This window comes from Trichoderma virens, assembly GCF_000170995.1.
Source record: "Trichoderma virens Gv29-8 chromosome Unknown TRIVIscaffold_88, whole genome shotgun sequence".
Lineage (NCBI taxonomy): Eukaryota > Fungi > Ascomycota > Sordariomycetes > Hypocreales > Hypocreaceae > Trichoderma > Trichoderma virens.
The window spans coordinates 963,884-982,903 of NW_014013661.1; the positions used below are offsets into that span (position 1 = coordinate 963,884).

The 19,020-nt window shown below is 48.5% G+C and overlaps 5 protein-coding genes across 5 annotated transcripts; 1 reads left to right on the forward strand and 4 right to left on the reverse strand.

Annotated features, from left to right (window-relative positions):
* Positions 1 to 924: 924 nt before the first annotated feature.
* Positions 925 to 5,284, reverse strand: TVC1 (glycoside hydrolase family 18 protein; the record flags this gene model as incomplete). Its single annotated transcript, XM_014096415.1, has 4 exons — positions 925 to 1,652; positions 1,746 to 2,050; positions 2,141 to 2,243; positions 2,338 to 5,284. 4 exons carry the CDS (start codon positions 5,282 to 5,284, stop codon positions 925 to 927), a joined length of 4,083 nt encoding a protein of 1,360 aa, XP_013951890.1.
* An 835-nt stretch (positions 5,285 to 6,119) lies between these two features.
* TRIVIDRAFT_226640 (uncharacterized protein) lies at positions 6,120 to 7,558 on the reverse strand (the record flags this gene model as incomplete). The annotated part of the gene is made up of 3 exons (XM_014096416.1): positions 6,120 to 6,340; positions 6,409 to 7,014; positions 7,132 to 7,558. 3 exons carry the CDS (start codon positions 7,556 to 7,558, stop codon positions 6,120 to 6,122), a joined length of 1,254 nt encoding a protein of 417 aa, XP_013951891.1.
* Positions 7,559 to 9,190: 1,632 nt separating this feature from the next.
* TRIVIDRAFT_160204 (uncharacterized protein) lies at positions 9,191 to 10,583 on the forward strand (the record flags this gene model as incomplete). The annotated part of the gene is made up of 2 exons (XM_014096532.1): positions 9,191 to 9,385; positions 9,459 to 10,583. Coding segments are annotated over 2 exons (1,320 nt in total), but the record flags the coding sequence as incomplete, so codon positions are not given.
* A 931-nt stretch (positions 10,584 to 11,514) lies between these two features.
* TRIVIDRAFT_216824 (uncharacterized protein) lies at positions 11,515 to 12,731 on the reverse strand (the record flags this gene model as incomplete). The annotated part of the gene is made up of 1 exon (XM_014096417.1): positions 11,515 to 12,731. One exon carries the CDS (start codon positions 12,589 to 12,591, stop codon positions 11,740 to 11,742), a length of 852 nt encoding a protein of 283 aa, XP_013951892.1.
* Positions 12,732 to 16,460: 3,729 nt separating this feature from the next.
* TRIVIDRAFT_66601 (uncharacterized protein) lies at positions 16,461 to 17,510 on the reverse strand (the record flags this gene model as incomplete). The annotated part of the gene is made up of 3 exons (XM_014096418.1): positions 16,461 to 16,846; positions 16,967 to 17,355; positions 17,470 to 17,510. The coding sequence occupies 3 exons, from the start codon at positions 17,508 to 17,510 to the stop codon at positions 16,461 to 16,463; spliced, it is 816 nt and encodes a 271-aa protein (XP_013951893.1).
* Between the last annotated feature and the right edge of the window lie 1,510 nt (positions 17,511 to 19,020).

The following is a 19,020-nucleotide window of genomic DNA, read 5'->3' on the forward strand; positions in this document are numbered from 1 at the left end:
CCAGGCTATGAACCTCGAGTATGGGATCGAGGGGGGCCTGTAATGGTCAGGGCCGTTGCAACTGGCAATCGAAAACTCGTCGAGCTCCTAGTGTTGAAGAGACCAAGTCGAGTCGACTTGACAAGAGCGCTCGGGTTGGCTATTGATCAGCGGGACGCGGCCATGGCTCAATTGCTGTTGACGAACGGCGCTCGATGCGACTTTGAAGACGGAGATCGGCCGTTGCCCCAGAATGGTCCCAATGATGGCTGCGATTTTTATGATATATCCGAGCCGGGAGAATTCATGCCTCCACTTGTTCGAGCCGTCAAATTGGGTGATGTCGGGCTGGTACGGCTACTACTTCAGCACGGAGCGAATGCCAATATCGGATACCACAACCTGATGGCGGAGGAGGGAGTAAAGTATATCCAGTTTGGGTGTGGTAGAGTGATTGAGCTGGCGATGGAGCTGAAACGGCATGAAACGATCAAGCTACTACTTGCTGCCGGCGCAGACATCGATCTCCCCCAGCCAGCCTGGCTTGTACCGGGCCATACGTGTGATGAGGTGCCAAGGGGCTTGCATCAGAGAATCATGACTCGCTTGAGGGCGTTGGTAGCAGCAGCGAGGAACACAGATTGAATGGGCCTATGTTGATTGGAAGAGGGTAGCTATAACAGAGGCGCTGACAGTATATAGGCTTATTCACATCAATCTATGTCTATTCCACTACTTGTTGAGTAATTCCTGGGTGAAGGAACTAAACTCGCTCATAAAAGGGACAAATTCTTGCTAGTATACGTTCTCAAGAGGGCATAAAACAGGGGCAATGATGAAGAGAACATGTAGGGAGCATGTAGGAAACAAGCGCCGGCTCATATGACACCGTTTTATATTCATGCAAAGGCTGAGCAACACCATATAATTACGGACTAGTCCAAGTTACACCCCCGTGGCTCTCGCAACAAAAGTAGCCCAATCCATAGGCTTATACGAGTTACTCGCCTGGGTGCCATTTACGTGGTGAGCCTGTGCAAACGCCACGTTATCTGAGCCCTCGTCATCTGGACCGGGGTGAGTCAAGCCATTGTAGTAGGAACACGAGATCTTTGGCCCCCCGGCCGACACAATAGCTCGCTCGACGCACCCAGATTTGATCACGATAGGAAGATTAAAGGACACTGAATCATCTTTGGCCTTTGCGTAATCCCAATCCCATCCTGTCATCGCGCCGCATCCCCCCTCCTGTTTCTTCAGCGAGCTTTCGACGTCATCGGTGTTCCATCCGGCAATGTAATATATAAAAAACTCATAGAACAATCCCGCGTCAAAGTATTGGCACGTTGCCTGCGGTGTAGGTGGAGGTGGAGGTGGAGTGGCTTTCGTTGTGCTAGAGGCTTGCGCGGTGGTACTCGTTGTAAGCCAACCCATTTCTGATGCGAATATGGATATCTCCGTAGTCCAGAAGGCGTCCAACTGATCCGGATCCGCCAATGCATCTGGCAGCACATCTTCAACCAGACTTTCAGCGTACATCGTGTACTGGCTGTCGTCGTCATCGTCGTCGTCGTCATCATCGTCGTCACCATCATCACCACCGCCGCCGCCGCTGCCTGGGGGGAAGATGCCCGGGGGACAAAACGGACAATCAGGATCGCAGAACAGCAGGCCTAAATGTGGACATTGCGAAGAGCAGGCAATTAGTCATGATTCGCTACACAATACATATATCATGGGATTTAGGGAGACGTAAGGGGACTTACAAGGTTTGCCGCATCCGGGGCATCCTGGTTTGGCAGTAGGATTCGGATTCGGGCCGGATGTCCAGTGATGCGTCTTGGGGTTGACAACCGGATCCGGCTTTGTGTTCGTGGTCGTCGGGTGTGGATTAGGAGTGACGGTGATTACAGTTGGCGGCAGCGTCGTGCCGCCCTTGATGCTCGTGCTTTTACCCTGGGTTTGCGTCTCGTCTGGCTGAGTCCAAGTCTTAGAACCGTAGGTTATGATGCCGCCTATGATCGTTGAAGTCTTGGTAGGGCTAATGATAGAAGTAGTACCGCTGACAACCCTGAACGGACAATGAAAAATCATTTTATCATTAGTCAAAAGCTTTTGATAATTAAGATAATAAAACCAAGGACGAGGGCTGGCATCTTACGGGGTAATAGTCACGTTGAAGGGCGGTGGCTGGATGGAACTTGTGAGATAAATGGTCCCGGCCGACGAACTTTTGTTAAGAGAAACTCCCCAGACAGGAATTTCTGTCGTTACAACTATGTAGAGCACAGTTTTGGTTAGTTTCAAGCCATACCGGGAGGCCACTTGTAAATCAGAGGATTGAAAGTGAGGCCTTACTTGCTGGAATGCTCAGAGTCGTGAGCCACGACACCCAGATATAGTCATGATAAGTCGATGTCGAACCATCCGTCAGAGTACTCGTCAGCGTTGTCAGACTACTATACGAAACTGTGGTAGTCCATAGAGGGAAGGTAATCGTAGTAGGACTCGAGAGTGGCATTGGAGGCCAAATAAGCGACGCTCCTGGAGGTGCCACTACTTGGGGAGTCGCGGAGGACCAGATACCCGGATCAATGTAGATGGTCTCTGCGGAAGACGATGAATTTGACGCTCCCCCTTCTGATAGCAAATCAACGGCCCAGTCTGCAATGCCCAGAAAGTTCAGTGCCGGGTATACGAGCTTGCGGGTGGCTTTGTTGGAATCGTTCATATACGCAACCCACTGCGTATCATTGTAGACCATGATGTTGGAATAGGAATCTTGATCAAAATGCGTCGCTGCTGACGGATTCTGTGAGGTGATCTTGTTGATTTCGTAGTTGGAGATGTAGCCGGAGGTGTTGGTGCAAGGGCCCGGAAGAGCTCCAGAGTCAGGCCCCGTATAGGTGCATTGAGATGTCCAACATCCCGCCGTAGTCATCTTGAAGGACCGTCCATAGCTGCTGACACCAACGGCAATCATGTTAGATGGAACACCGGCCTTGGTGATCATGGACAGCGCGTTGAGAGTCTCGGTGAGGTTTACGTGAGACCGCAAGCAATTCCCCAAGCCCTGATCGTATGAACCACAGCCTGGGCTAGCATATTTATTAATGTAGTCCCACTGGCCGTGCAAATCGTACGTCATGTACACAATGTAGTCAACCACGAAACTGAGTACCTGAATGGGAAAGTACTGCAAGTACCAGAATGAAGCTGGGGCGGTGATAGACACAGTCCTGTTGGACGGCATCTTCAGCTTCAGCTCATCAAGCAGCAGGAAATACCCCGTGGTTTCCGCTTCACTACCCTTTGGAATACCTGGAATATCAGGTTCATTGGGATACTCCCAGTCCCAGTCAACACCATCTAAGTCATACTCGTTAAGGAAGTTGACAATATTGGTGACTAACGTTTGACGGTTCGCTTCGGATGACACAGCCTCGCGGAAGATGGTGTAAGTGCTTGGATTGGTTGAGAAATCCCAGCCACCTACTGACACAATGCGTTTGATGCGAGACATGCCGGTAAGGAGACGCAACTGGCTCTCGACACCATCGGTGTTGATGGAGAAATCAGAGTTGAGCGTGATGAAAGCGAAGTGGATGTGGGTGTAAGCCGACGTATCAATGTCAGTGACGGACATCTTCAGGCACGAACGCTTCTGGTCAAAGGCCTCAAAGTATGCGATGCTGATTGTCTCGGCAGGGGGATCCGACGTAATGATGTCGTCGCCACAGTTTGAGATGCAGCCATTCTCTCCAGGGGCCGCCGTACCAGGGGCACCAGTGCTAGAGTTGGATGGGTTACAGAAATCACCCGTGGTGCCGCACTGGCCCCAGATATTACAGCACGCATTGAGAGGGCACTCGTTCAACGTACTAAAGTCTACACCTGGCGGGGCGGGAGTTGTGCCGTTCACCTGCGGCCCGCAGACGGCGTTGGCGACTGGTGCTGGCATTGGGGGGTATCCCGTGCTGAGGCAGATGTTGTAATCGGCAAACAGCTTCTGGCAGCCGTTCCAACCCCAGGTCTTCTTGTTGAAGCTCTCGATCTGGTCGTTGGTAAGATCATAGGCGGCGCCAATGGAAGCGCAAGAGTCTCCTGTCTTAACGTAATAGGCATAGCAGTTGCCCTTGGCATCAGGCTTTGGTGTAAAGTCAGGCAGTGTACCCGAGCTACAACAAACATGCTGTCCAGGAGTCAGCTTGGAGCACAGCGTCGAGCCGGGGTTGTACTGCGTGAACTGAGCTGCCGTGATGCCGCACTCAGTGGCGAGTGAAGCGCATGTATCTCCTGAGCCGACTTGGATGGTACGGCAATCGGCACGCGCCGCCAGCGGTTTGGAGCTGCTGATAGAGGCGTTGCCTTGATGGAGAGATGGGGCGAGATAGGTTGCATTCTGCCAGTTCAGAGTGATATGGTCCATGCTACTGATGCAGGTGCCGTTCTTCCAAGATTGCAGGCTCCGCTGGACGGCACCGAGGTGGCCCTGAGTAGTGGCGAAGATGCCTAGTGTGTATCTTGCTGAAGTTTTGCTACTGCATATCTGGGCTAGCAGATCCTCCGCAACTTGACCGCTGCTCTGGATCTCATTGCTAAGTTTCTTAAGGACCGTCGATACCACGCCTTGACTCGAAAGGCTAGATCCTGCATATACACCAACAATAGCATCTCCAGAGTAAGCATACTTAATGGTCTCGTTGCAGTCCGGCTTAGAAATGCTTGACAAGGCCAGTAGCTGATCAAGAGCGGTAGCAACATCAGCAACGTATGTTGACGATGAAGCACCTGAAGAGCCCAATTGTATAGACGCTGTCGCTTGAGTCAGGTTCACGCCCTTGAACGCGCAGGCATCCACATCGGATGCCAGTCTGTTCTCTTTGACGACTGGCGCCTTCAAGTCCGCCGTGCAGGCCGAGATCTTGACAACTGGCTTGGAGTCGTCGACATGATTGAACAAGGCAAAGTCCAGCAGCATAGTCTGGTTACACTCTTTCAGACGATTGACGTCGTGATACACGTACCACTTGTCCGTGCTCACGCTACACCCAGGAGGGCAAGGATTTCTTGTTTCATGATGGAGCTTGGAGGTGTAATTCCCGGCCAAGACAGCGGCACGAGCGCTGGCCCGATCCGTGGGCCGGCCCGGAACGGGTCCTGTAGCAGAGCTGACTGGTATATCTGCTAAAAGTGCATTTGCCGCGTTGCTGGCTGCGGCTGCAGCATCGGGGCTAATTGCCTGAGTTCCCAAGGGAGCCCAGGCTGCCAGGCAGACGGCAGCTCCAAGAATCGGGTGCCTCATGATAGATGACCTCTCGTCGCGGTGGCAAGTAATTGGAAGACAGTAACTTGGCAAAAGTGCTAAGGGAAGGCTGCCATAGGAGGGAGATGAGAGTTGGAATTTATTCACCTAACCCAACGTTCCTATTGAACATCTAATGTGGGCAGGGATGGCAGCAGAGAGGAAAGTCTGCGGCTCCTGGTCAAGGAGTCATGGTCTAATCCGCCAACATGTACACACGATATATAACCATGAGCACAAAGAGGCCGAGGTCAACACAAACATCCATTATGAATAACGGCACAGAGCCATGATCCTAGGAATCCCTCCCATCCATTTCCCTACATACATGCACATGAGAAACTAGTAGATACTACCTAATAGTATGTGTGACGAAAATTCAACACACAACGCTAGAGTAAAGAGAGTAATGTTGCCGGTTTGTCGCATTCCCGTATATCGGAGGGTCAGCCCCTGCTTTGACTTCAATTCCTAGGAAAGCCAAAACGGCAGTCAACCCGGATATCTCACATCATCGCAATATGTACTTGTGGTGCCATCGCATATGAGAAGAAGAGGAGTAAACTAAATCCTGCGGCCCACAGCAGTTGAAGAGCTGCCGATCAACGCTATAGGCTAAAGTCTATACTCCGTACGTGCAGTTGCTTGTGTGGCCCACCAACTTTAACAGCCCACTTTAGTTATTCATGACAATGAATATTACGTTGCAGAGGTTGCTGGTATTATTGAATGAGTCGTTGATGGTTTTGACAACAAGGATCTTTGTAGGATCATTAACCTGGTGTTATGGAGTACCTAGATTAAGTATCTATGTAGCCTACGCAACCACCAAGAATCAGGCACCCTCTTCTCTCTTCCGCTTGACTGATGCCCACATAGCATCCTCTGTGGCTGATTTGCCACTAATATACAAAATGGCCGGTTTGCCCTCAGGAGGATTCAGATAGATGTATGCAGCCATTCCCAAGAAGACGTAAGTCTCCGGGTTGTGGGGAATGGCGTCCTTGTCTGCCTGCTTGATGCTAATGGTCATCCGGAGAATTGTGTTCAAATCATCTAATATGCCCAGAATATGGTCATTAGCAGTTTCCATCTGGCGATTGCGAGGGGCAGAAAAGACGTACAAATGTCAGGCTTCGCCGTTTGCTTATTAAAGTCAGTCAGATGTATCAGTTCATGATAAAGTGTCATGCTCATAGGAACCAGGCGGTCCAATAACTCTCCCTTGCTACCATCGCCTTTGGGGTAGTTATCCCCCGAGACTGCCTGGCTGAGAGAAGGTTGTCCATGCGGTTGACCAACTTGCCGTGTCCAAGCCTTTGGGCATATTATGATGCCCCTATTAGCCTTAGCAAGTTTGACATTCAGACCTTGTAAAATCGGCACATCAGGTCGGCCGGTTGCACCAGACCGGCCATTGGCTGGACACAGGTTTACCTCTTGTCCTTCTTTGGAGGCAGTAAACCAATAACCATTGAATGAGCTCATCCAAAAAGCATTCCCGCCGACTTGGCTTGGGTAGGCCTCCCCAAGGGTCGTATATTTCTTCTCTCCTGTCACGGGTTCGGTACTTTTCACGACCTCAGTTCCATGCTCGTCTTTAACGATTGAGTCCCATTCAACAGATTTGCCTGCGTCTCCAGAGCAAAAAATGCGAGGGACCTCTCCTGGCACCACCGGCTCACGCAGTCCATTACCATCAAGGAACTCGCTTACACGAGCAATGTGGTCTGCCAATAATATTAGTTAGTTCTAAAGTTCTAAAACTCAGAGTTGAGTGCAGTATAAGAGGAGACTTCGTGAAAGGTACGAGTGGAAAATACGAATCAGGAGAATGCATAGTATACCTCCAATCTGTTGCCATCTCTGGATTGAAACAGGGTCTATTTCGAATGCATTTGTATCAGGGTTATGTCGCATAAAAATGCCAAAGAAGTTTTCCCATATTTTGCTAACACTCGGTTTCGTAATCATTGAGTATAGAGTTTCAACTGCATTGTGAATCAGTCTGACCTCCGCCAGCCAAGCTTCGATATCACTCTTTTGGCCAGAACAACCTCCAGCGAGGTTGTCAGGCCCGAATAAAAAGATTTGGTCAGCTGGTGGCGGGGCGTTGTTGCCAGTACCTCCGGGAACGCGGACACGGCGCCAGAGGGTCTCATTCACGGTGTCGAGGCCGACATCTTGAGATTTATAAGTACCCCAGGGCTTGGCCTCGCAAGTACTCGCAAGAAGCCAGAAAATTGACGGCAAAGTCGCAAGGGAATACCGCATCTTAGGAGTTCAATCGACGAGCCTTACTTGGAGTTTGTCACAGAATCTGACCCGCTGGGAGCACCCCAGCATAAGTACCAACTTAGAGCTGACAATTGCTCTCCAATGACACCAGCGGCATAACTTATCCATCATCTTCGCAGACAACAAGGTGGGTTTTACTACCATATAGGGGGTTTATGGCGATTAGCGCTCCAACAATAGGAGGGTCAAGGTCATGATTGGTGGAGGACATGTTTGAAGCTGTCCTTTAACCGGAGACGCGAGTTATTTTCGAGTTGTAGTTGCTGAAGCCTTGCGTGTTGATCCAATGCTGTCTTAAGGTCCATATCCAAAACTATTCCTTTACCGTATGTTGTCCGCTGTAGCGTAGTATTGGTGGGTTCAAGAAGGATCGAGCGGCATATGCTGGAATCACCGAATGCTACACAAGAGGTGGAGGCTGGCCCCAACCTGAAGAGTGATATCGGGTGTTATTCCCGGTTGTGGGGGCGTAAGCTACTTCGATACATCAGTTTTCCGAATTGGGCACACCTAATACAAAGAGGAAATAAACTTAAAGAGTTGGCGGTCAAGGCTAAAAAGTAGAATTCACTTAAGGTTAATAGTTACAAAAGGCGTATCTACAATAACGAGTGGGATATCAAGAACTTGGAATAATTACTTCTGACACAACATGTATTTCCATTGAGAGTAATAGATCTAGGCTCAATTTGAAGCGATAACCATACTTATCTCTGAGTCCAATACTATACTCAGGTTTATTACACCACGTAAACTTCCAGAGAGATCCATCGGTATTTTGCCAACATATCTATCCTGGTTCAAGATTTTTTTTTTTTTCCTGCCTAAATACATTGAATCAAGTATGGAGAGACCCCGTCAGTTGCTGCAGGTGGTTATTAGTTAAAAACAGCCCCGCGCTCTCCCATACCAAATGCCCTTCTTATGCCTGTTGGCAGCAAATACCCCGTACGATGCTGTCTATGAAACTTCCCTTTTAAGACACAGCTGCGTTTGTGCCCCTGTATTTGATAATTTGCACTCCGTAGACATCCACACACCTTAATCCTAGCATCCATCAGGATTATGAGCAGCGGCAGTACTTGGGATTTATCCGTAAATAATCGCCACCCACTGTGTTACATTATAATCCAGTCACCGAAAAAAAGAGGGCCAATGCAAGCTCGTGGTTGTAGAGCGCATATATTTGGGAGGAATAACGGCAAACACGGCGAATAGACGTAATAACGTCGTGCATCGAAGGAGCTCGTTGGCGCTACGTTACGGTCTGGATCTTTTGATAAACCTTACGATGGTGGATAACAAGTGATGTATTCAGACAAACAGCCGAAGCACATGTGACAAGGGATCTTTACTACCCCTCGTTGGATCAAGAGTCCATGAGTCGCAAAATAACTACAAGCCAATCCAAACAGCATTAGGCCGAGCATAGTATACCGTAGTTGATGTTTACAGCCTTGACATCCTTTGATGAGGTACTAGATACCCACCACATCTACCTAGTTATAATATTGTTTGTGGTCATAATTCGCTCGCAACGCAGACTCTTGTTCGCTTCTGGTCACTTAGCCCATTGCGTTGTGCAATTTCACTGTTCTTTTTGTTTGCATAATGAAGGCTTTTAGCATGCTGTCGGCTTCTCTAGCCTTCCATCTCACAAATGCCTACCTAGTCAATCCTCCTGGCGCCGCCGCCCCTGGGGCTACCTCGAGTTGCAGTGGATGGGTTCAACAGTCGTATTCCCTGACTTGTAAGCTCATCGAGCAGCTCTATGGCATGACTGAGGCCCAGTTTGAGTCATGGGTAAGTCCTTTGTCGCCTTTGGGCATGATGCTATCACTTCCAGAAATGGCACATAGTCTCTGACTCTGAGTAGAACCCCAGTGTCACCCTATTGGGGGATGGTTGTAACCTCATCTCTGGGCTCTACTATTGTGTAGAGGTCAACTTTGTGACCATATCTGTCCCGCCCACAGTCCCGCCAACTTCCACCACAACTCGGAGCGCCACCACTACATCGAAGGGGAATGGCATCACTACTCCAACGCCCACACAGAGTGGCATGGTTAGTAATTGCAATAAGTTCTACCAAGTTGTTAGTGGAGACGGCTGTTTTGATATTGCTGCCGCCAACAACATCGCCCTCAATGATTTTTACTCTTGGAATCCAGCGGTGAAGACCGACTGTACGGGCCTCTTTGCAGGTTATTACGTCTGTGTCGGGATCATCGGAACTATATCCAGTTCGGCATCAAGTACGACCACGGTGAAGAGCACAACGACATCTTCTGGTGGTAATGGAATTACGACTCCAACTCCAACTCAAACCGGCATGGTTAAAAACTGCAACAAATTCTACCTTGTTGCCAGTGGAGACAGTTGTCCTAACATTGCTACAGCTAATAAAATCGCCCTCAATGATTTTTACGCTTGGAACCCAGCGGTGAAAACCGACTGTACAAGCCTCCTCGCAGGTTATTACGTCTGTGTCGGGGTTACTGTATCAAGTACGACGCTGGTGAAAAGCACAACGACATCTTCGGGTGGTAATGGCATTGCGACTCCGACTCCAACTCAAACTGGCATGATTAAAAACTGTAACAAATTCTACCTTGTTGCCAGTGGAGACAGTTGCCCAAACATCGCTACGGCTAATAAAATCGCCCTTGCGGATTTTTACTCATGGAATCCAGCAGTAAAGACCGACTGTACAAGCCTCCTCGCGGGCTATTACGTTTGTGTTGGTGTCCAGGGCTCAACGACAACCAAAAGCTCCACGTCGACCAAGAGCTCTACAGCAATAGCCACGCCGACGCCGTATCAGTCAGGCATGACGAGCAATTGCCGTGGTTTCCATCTAGTCGTCAGCGGAGATAGCTGTTCCGCCATTGCTACCGCTGCTGGCATTTCTCTGACGAATTTCTATTCATGGAACCCAGCTGTAGGGACAAGCTGCAGCTCCTTATGGTTAGGCTATTATGTCTGCATCGCAATTAAATAGGCTTCTAGGTTTAGTACACGTGAAGGAAAAAATGACATTCATACTACAAGCAGAGGTGTTTTGCAGTCAGGGGATGAGACGATGTGAACATCGAGATGACTTGAATATGATAGCAGCCTTCCAGAACAATAAAATATTTAAACTCCAATACCATAGAATCCATAATATCCAAGTAGTATTCGATGATTTCTTGAAGTTTGTGAAACTATTTCGAAAGCGGTTAAAGAGACACACAGCCACTACCTTAACCATAGGATAAAGATTGCATTGGATCACAAGATGGTTAAGTCCGCATCTCCTCAATGAATCCCAATTATGCCCAGAGCAAATAGTGGCCAAATTCTACACCGCATCTCATTTTCTGCCATCCGGGACGCCCTCTTGAAAATGGAAAACTATGCAGCAGGGAAGTTCGCCACGCACTTCTGCTGAGGCACATTGCTGATGGCGGAGGTATTCTGGTAATTCCCAGCATTAGAATAGTCCTTAATTTCTGGTTTCTTGCTATTGATAGTATCGCCCTGGTCGCTTCTAGTAGCACTTATAATGGTGGTGGAGTAAATGCAGTGGTTTTTATTCCTGGGAACATTGGGTCATACCTGTCTCTGTAGCAGTAGAGTAACTGTCTGAAGGATCTGTTTGAATCATCAGTAATGATAGAACTTGGAGAGTATACATACTCTGTACTCAGGTAGACAAGCTAATCACTCAGTATCTACAATCTATAATTGTCCCTATAAGAGCTAGTCTTTATACCTTTTTTCTTCTATCCAACCTAACTATACCCAAAAACTCAATTAAGGAAGTCGTAATTACATATAGTGTATATTGATTAGTACTATCCTCCCAAATGCGAATGCACAGTTCATATACAGGGAATGCTTATACGTGCATCTGGATAGCAATCATAATGCACTTCTTCCTTTCTTCATTGTTTTATTTTATATGTCGTATTCCTTGCATGACATATTTAATTTTTCTAAGATCTTAAACCTTCCCTTTCTCCCTGTCACTCATTGGATAGCATTGTAATACAACCTTGTCTCGTCGCGTCAAAGTCTGTGTTGGATACATGCACTCCATCGATCACCCCAGGATTAACCTTAGCCTCGCACATGCAATACTCGCTCATACAGCCTTGAATAGTCGTGAGGCCTTATTTTACCTCGGCATAAGTATCCAGTGCGTCGTGCAGCTGCCCAAAAACACCACCGTGCCAGCGTCTCACTTCCTCCCATTCCGACTTGGGCAGAGTCATCTGCGACATCCGCAACCAGGCGCCAACAATAAGATCCGCGTAGCTGGGCTGCTGTCCTAGTAGAAATGGCCCGTCTGTGTTTTCCAGAAATAGCTTGGCCAGGTCACCCAGCGCCGCCCGGAAGGATTCGGTGAGCCCCTCACGCGCCTCGCGGGTCAAGGTGAAATCATCCCAGGAGCTGAGGCCGGCGCGACGAACGAATTCAGCCTTGGTTTCCTCAACGGTGGCCGGATCAAACGGCATGCCGCCAACCATGAGCGGAGTGTGCATGCTAAAGGCGGCATCGACGTTTGCATTGAAACGGGCGTACTCGGGGAAGCCACCATCTGCAGGTGTCGACAGCGGTATCTTGATGGCGGAGCTCTGCACATAGGTGTAGTCGAGAGGCTGGGCAGGGAACAAGTCACCGGCACCCGAGTCAGGATATGTGCGCTGCAGATAAACGGCGATGTCGAAGGAGTCGCCCACCGTGGCGCCTGTTGCTGTATCTTGGATCATCGGGAGGGTGAAGAACTCAGTGCCGTCGGCAAACTTGCGACAGGCCGGCTCGCCGAGGCCACGGCGCACTTTCGAGATGTCGAGCATTCCCACCCACGTCGTCGAGTACGGGAGGCCCTTGAAGTTGAGCGCGAAGCGGCTCTTCCACGGGTTTGGCGAGAAGCACGACTCGGCCTCGGGGGGTTTGTGGCCAATGTCGTAGAGGACAATGGCGCCTGAGGAGGTCGAGCTGGGGATTTTATCCGTCGCCATGGTCAATGACAGATCTGCGTGTGTGAGTTGGGAACAGAGATCGTGGCTTTGCGTGGTGAGACAAGCGAATGCTCCTGTCACTGGGGGTACTTGTAGGATGAGGCTTGATTCATATATCAGAGTGTGATTGCTACAGGACGAATTGAAGTGATTTTATCAAGTGAACTCGTTGGAAACGTTTCTGAACACGTAAGGGAATATATGTGCCCAGCTGAAGGATTCCGTTACATCGCTCATGTGGTTGTGGATAAACATTTGCCCCACGGCGATCATTTGCTCACAAGAAGATATTCCGATCTCTCTGACGTAGCCTCTAAATGCTGTTTTACAAGCCACAATCGTGACGCATTGGAGACTTTGCTTGGGATACGCCACGGAATGTTCTGCAGGTTGCCGCTATCCAATTGTTGAGAAGTTTCAGCCACACCAAACATTTTCCCTCCCCACCACGATCTTGGCGTTTCGGGCTCGCTCCAATCCTTCAATCTTTCGGGTCGCCGGGCCGGAGCATCGGCCACCCGTCGGAAGTCGATTCACATCAATAAAGTTACGCTTGAACCCTCCACAATGGGATTAATCTGGTGACTCAGGTAGGCAATAACGATTGCTCAAAGAAGCCTTGCGCTTGCAACTCGAATCTTGGATGACGACTGAGGAGTCATGATGGTGGCGATCGTGTGTAACCATTCTCGCTGCCCTCACCTGTACCTTCCTTCCATGGACGCAAGAGAAGTGGGCAGGCTGAAAACTCCAGGATGACAAGGCAACATGTCTGACTCATGGCAACGGCTTCTTTCACGTCATAGTCTTCATCAGCAATACGGGTTCTTAGGATGCGGAGAGTTTGGCGGTGGTAGTGTCGTGCGAATGCCATAACACGTTCGGTATACTACATGATTTTTTCGCTGCCAGGCCCACTGAAAGCCAAATGCTTCGAATTATTACCTACATGTACTCAAGTTCTCCCGTGCACCAACTGTCATTGGCAAGCGATGCAGTTACGAAGACGATGAGGACGCGGACTTGGGCTGAGACGAGATTCTCTTCGATTTGCGAGAGCTGTCGGAATGGGCGCCTGAAAACAAGAGAAAATGAGGGGCAGGCTACGAACGGTGCTACGCATGAATTGACTTCAATGCCACGATGACTGGAGCCTATGTCTTAGGCGGCAGAACTCCACAATTGGCTGTGAGCTATACAGCCAATCCATGGCCCAGGTCCATAAAGGCGATACCAGGCATAATCCTGATTAAAAGGATAACGCAATCTATGCTATATGCTCCCACAGCACCTGTATGAAGCGAAATGGGTGCGTAGCGCGGGACTCGTAATGTTGTAACTCTTCGTCCTAGGTAGGTTAAAGTACAGGAATGAAACTACCCTGCACAATGACTACAGGAAGTTTTTCGGGCATATCACACAAGTTTGATGCGAAAAATGGCGGAAGAGAAGCGAAGAGAAATGAAGAGGAGAACCTCGACAGCGAGACCGAGGTGAAGTGTGTCTTATACCGGGGATGGGGTGGTTAAAGCAGCCTCCTATGTAGCCCTCTGTATCATTTGCCCATCGAGCCAGTCCAAAAGTTCTTTCCCAAAGCTTTCAATTATGTACATGTAGCATTGAGAGGGCAAGACTGAATCGTAAACCATGGCATAGAGATTGAAGTCACTCACTAGGCTTATCCATATCAAGGCATATATGTATTAGTTTACTCCTTTCTCGCCCATATCTGACTTGATATAGGCTAGATCATATAGATTCATCATTATTTATTAGCCATTTACAGGATAGACTGAGAATAAAATGAGAAATTCGTTTAATTTGCCCTTCAAAATCCCTTTTTTCTTCATCGTATGTTGCCAAGCCTTGGCGATTCACTTCTGGATTTCCTTGACAAATGCACGTTTTTTTCTCATAAGTCGTCGTCCAGTTCTGGATATCCATTACTCATGCGGCTTTTTTTGGTAAATTAAGCAGACAGGGGCATAAATTAAATTTATTTACAAACTATATCCTTTTACAGTTTAGCTACTACACCCATGATAGTGATTTGAAGATACATCTCACCACTGTGTTGTTGGTTGAGAACATCTTCAACTTCAGGATTGCACTGGTTAATGGCCTTCCTCTTCTGGATCAAAAAATTGTGCCGACTTATCCAGAGCCCTTGTTTTCTGTCCACATATGTGACTAACAAAAATTAAGTGATATATTGCCATATCTTGGCGTGTCAACTTCTGGATCTGGCTGACCAACAGGATTTCCATTTCAGGACGAGACGATCCTTCGAGTTATGTAAGTGTATTGCAGTATATTAAGTCTACGACTTGGCACAATATACAGCGTCAACTTTTGGATTTCATTGACTAATTACTGAAGCCGAAATATCCGGTACCCTTACGTTTTTGTCTTGGCTTCATATAGAGCGTCCACTTCTGGCTTTGGCTGACCAACAGGTTTTCCCTTTTGGGTCGAGAACTGAGGCCGAGATATCCAGTATCCTTGTGTAAAGTCCAGTTCTATCCGTTGCTCTATCTTGGCATTAGTCACCACAGGGTAGTTTGAGGGATTTCGTCCAGTTCTGGACGTTGACTAATGGATTTTGTCATTCTGGGAGAGCCAAGAGAAAATAGCAGGGTTGACCATATTATCCGGTATATTGATGTGAGTCACAATAATATAAGTGATAGTTGTGTGAGTCACAGAGTCCAGTTCTGGCTTTGTTCACTCCTAGATAGTGGTTCACTTTTGGATGTTGTATGTACGATTCCACGCCCTACCCTTGGAAAGCAACTAGTGGCCAAGTAAAGACGTCCGACTCATGCGTTTCGATCAGCCCTATGGTAACTAAAGAATAGAGATCTCATATTGCCAATCCCAAAGTCAAAATTGGTGGCAATCTGAGATTGGATCGGAATCTGATCCTGGAAATGGTTCCCTCTTATCCGGGGCACGCTCCGACTTCTCGATAGAGCTCCACCGAAACAGCAACATACTTACTGCAGTTTATTAATGCCTTGCCACTAATGGGTTTGTCAACTTGTAAAATGATAACCCATGGGAAACTGTTACGTAGATGATAATATTATACTGGCAGCTGAGTACATGTGTATTAGCTATTTTATGCACGCTCTCTGTTGTAGCCAGGTCAAGAACTCATTAATCTGGCGATGACTTGCATTACGATGCCAGCTAGATCATGTAGATCATTTTTGCCTTACTAGTAATTCCTGCAAGGTACCAGAAAAGGCTTGTCCATAGCTGGACAATGGGACAGTAGTATGCACACCCTCCGTTGAAGAGCGGGGTGTGCGTGTAGGCTCAATCAAGATCGCGGATCTAACGTAGTCTAATCTGCAACCACAGATCGATTCACAGACAATTGAGACTAGTCTAGGGCAAACCTGATTATCGACCGAAGCATTAGCTCAGGTCCAGTAGCAAGATCAACTTGTGGCCACTTATACACCCCTGCCAGTTTGTGGAGCCTTGACGCATGTAATCGATAACTGCCAACATACAAACGTCCACTTCTGGACATCGTCAACTTCCGGACAACGGCAACTTCTGGACATCGTCAACTTCTGGACAATGTCAACTTCTGGACGTGAAAAATTTTCTCATGCGAGCGGGGAAGGGGGGTTGAGGGAATATTTAACGCACAAAATTCTGACCTGAAGGCATCACGAACTTTTCACAAACATCACCATCGCTTCAAGCATCCGACTCTGAGATTTACTCCATTTTTTTCTGCCTTGACTATTATAATTCCCGACAATTGATCCTGCAAGGGTATACCCACCACCACAGTGAAATACCACCACAGCAAAGTACCAACGCAAACACAAGCAAACACAATGGACAAATTTCTAGACCTTACTGCGGAACAGCGCCGACTCGTCAACCGAATTATCGAGCTTCGCGATCGTATCCGAACTCATCTTGTAGCCTTCTTCGTTCTCCAGCTGCTGTATATACTCCGCCACGCGCGGGCACTCTACTTTCCATGAGCCGCCCTCCCAGTCGCCCATGGAATCCAGGCCGTTCCGGGCCGAGAGGAGCGGGAAGCTGAGGATGATATCAGCGGGCGTGAGGTGGTCGCAGCAGATGTAGCGGCCGCCAGAGGTTTGGAGCTGTTGTTCGAGGAACTTGATGTGCCTGCGAACGTTGGGGAAGATGTAGCTTGCGAAGATGCGGTTGGCCACGGCGGTGGTGAGGGGGCGGATGTAGAAGGGGATTGGGGGTTGTCTGAGCCCTATAAGACGACATAAAGAGTCAGTATCGGGATATTGAGGGAAACAATTCATCTGTTTATCATTCTTTCTTCTCTTTTTCTTTTTCCTCTTCTTCTTTTCTTCTGAAGGACAATACGCACTTCCAATCACCAAGGAGAGCACCAGATACGGCATTAGACTACCCTCGCTATAGTGCAAAAAGTACTGGTTGCGCAACCAGGCCTCGGTCTCTCCACCAATCTTTCCCTCCATGCCGTCCTTCCATTTCTGCGGCACCAGTCGGCGGCCCTCTGGGAAATGCTCGCAAAGATACTGCGCCAGGTGGCCGCTCTCCGCAAGGACAATTGGCTGAGCGCCTTCACCAGGAGGCGTGATGACAACGACGGGGGATTTTCCTAGGGGATGCACTTGTTCGAGCTCTGGGGGTGCGAGAAAAGTTTCCTTGTTGCGGTGGTACAGTTTGATGTCGAATTCGATCTTGAGCTCTTGGAGGAGCCAGAGTAGGCTTTGGGAGCGAGATTGGTTGAGCCTAGACAAGCAGAGGTGGATTGGGTGAGTTGAGGTTCACAGGAGTTTGAAGCTGGGGGGAAATCAGGTGTTGGAAATGCGAATAGTCAGCTTCATGCTTGTTCTTCTGACATACCAGTGGAGGGTGACTTTGGCTTGTTGCTCGTCAGTAGCCATGATGAATTACACAATATACGATATTTGATTTAAATAAGAGATGAAATGTATTTTGTTCTAGTGAATACGTGATGCGTGTCAATTGTTGTAATTGAGTGAGTGAAGCTACAGAAACGGCCCATGACGGCGTCTTAAATGAAATAAGGGTTCATCAACGTCATACCCCGCGAAACAGTAAAAAAAGATGCCGAAAAAACTGGCCTCGGCGCAAACTTCCCAAAAGCGCTACTAGAAAACCGGGGATCGTGTCATTGCATCCGCAGATTTGGAATTCGAAACACAGACAGTCGAAGATGCAGGAACAGGCGTAAGCGGCGCTGCGGGCTTAGTGCCGGAGCTCAGGTTTTCTTTTCGGCAATGGGAGATTTTGTGCCTCGGGTCGGATGTTTTGGGTGGCATGTCAGCAATGGCTTGAGTCTGCCTTTTCTGGGAACGCTTTGAATCAAGCGGTTGGGAAGAAAGGCAGGTAGCGATTCTTTGATGTTTCCAAATGCTGCAAATGACGGTGATGCCATTGATTGTGACGGGCATGATGCATCTAACATTGACGTCAGGATACGGCTTGAGCCCAGGCAGCCAGGCTTCCCAAATTCAGCTTCACAGCATTTTTAACCTCACTCGAGGCCTGCATCTCCTTCCTCATCCCACCACCGTTCTCCCGGGCCACAACAAGGCTAGGTATCCATCAATACGACGTATAGTGATGCCGCACCTTTCACAACATTTCTAACCTCACCTGAGGCCTGCATCGCCTGGACCATCCCCACCACCGTTCTCCCGACAGCAAGGTTATGACCGAGACCTCCGCCTGCACAGCATTTTTAACCTCCCCTAAGGTCTTTACAACTAGGTTATGTAGGTAAATTATACTAGACTTGCATGGTCTCGTCAAGGCATCTTTAAGGGATCCTTCACAGCAATTTTAGCCTCACACAACACGAAACGTATCTCCACAAAGAGTCCATAGAAAAGCTGCATTACGGCATACCGTTGCAACAGTGCTTATTCAAAACGGAAGACCTTGGGCGAGGCTAAAAATGCTGTGAAAGGGTCCTATATTCCTGTTCTGAAAGGCTTCAAAATGTGATTCAAAATGCGACAAACCTGTCTAGACGGAGCATATTTCTCTCCACTAAATCGCGAGAACTCTATAGAGGCCATCGATGGCATCTGCATTGTCACAGTCGCTACAACAATCTCCATTAAAGTAACAGGGGCCTACTTAGCCCCAATTCTTCTTTCATATCTCCCATCAGATAATACAGTGCGTCCATCTTCTATAAACCGCAAGTAAAAAGTATGCGCCACCTAGCTTTTCATTTCTCCGCCCCCTCATTGGCTGCTCACCTCGGTCAAGCCACAATGTCCGAAAATGTTCCGCCACATCAACTCAATTCAACCCCAGCAATTCATTCTTATTGCTCAAAATTCCGTTTATATAACCTTCGCCTTGTCAGCTCCCTCGAGCCATTGAGCTCTGCGCAATGCACGCATCAAGGACCATCTGCTC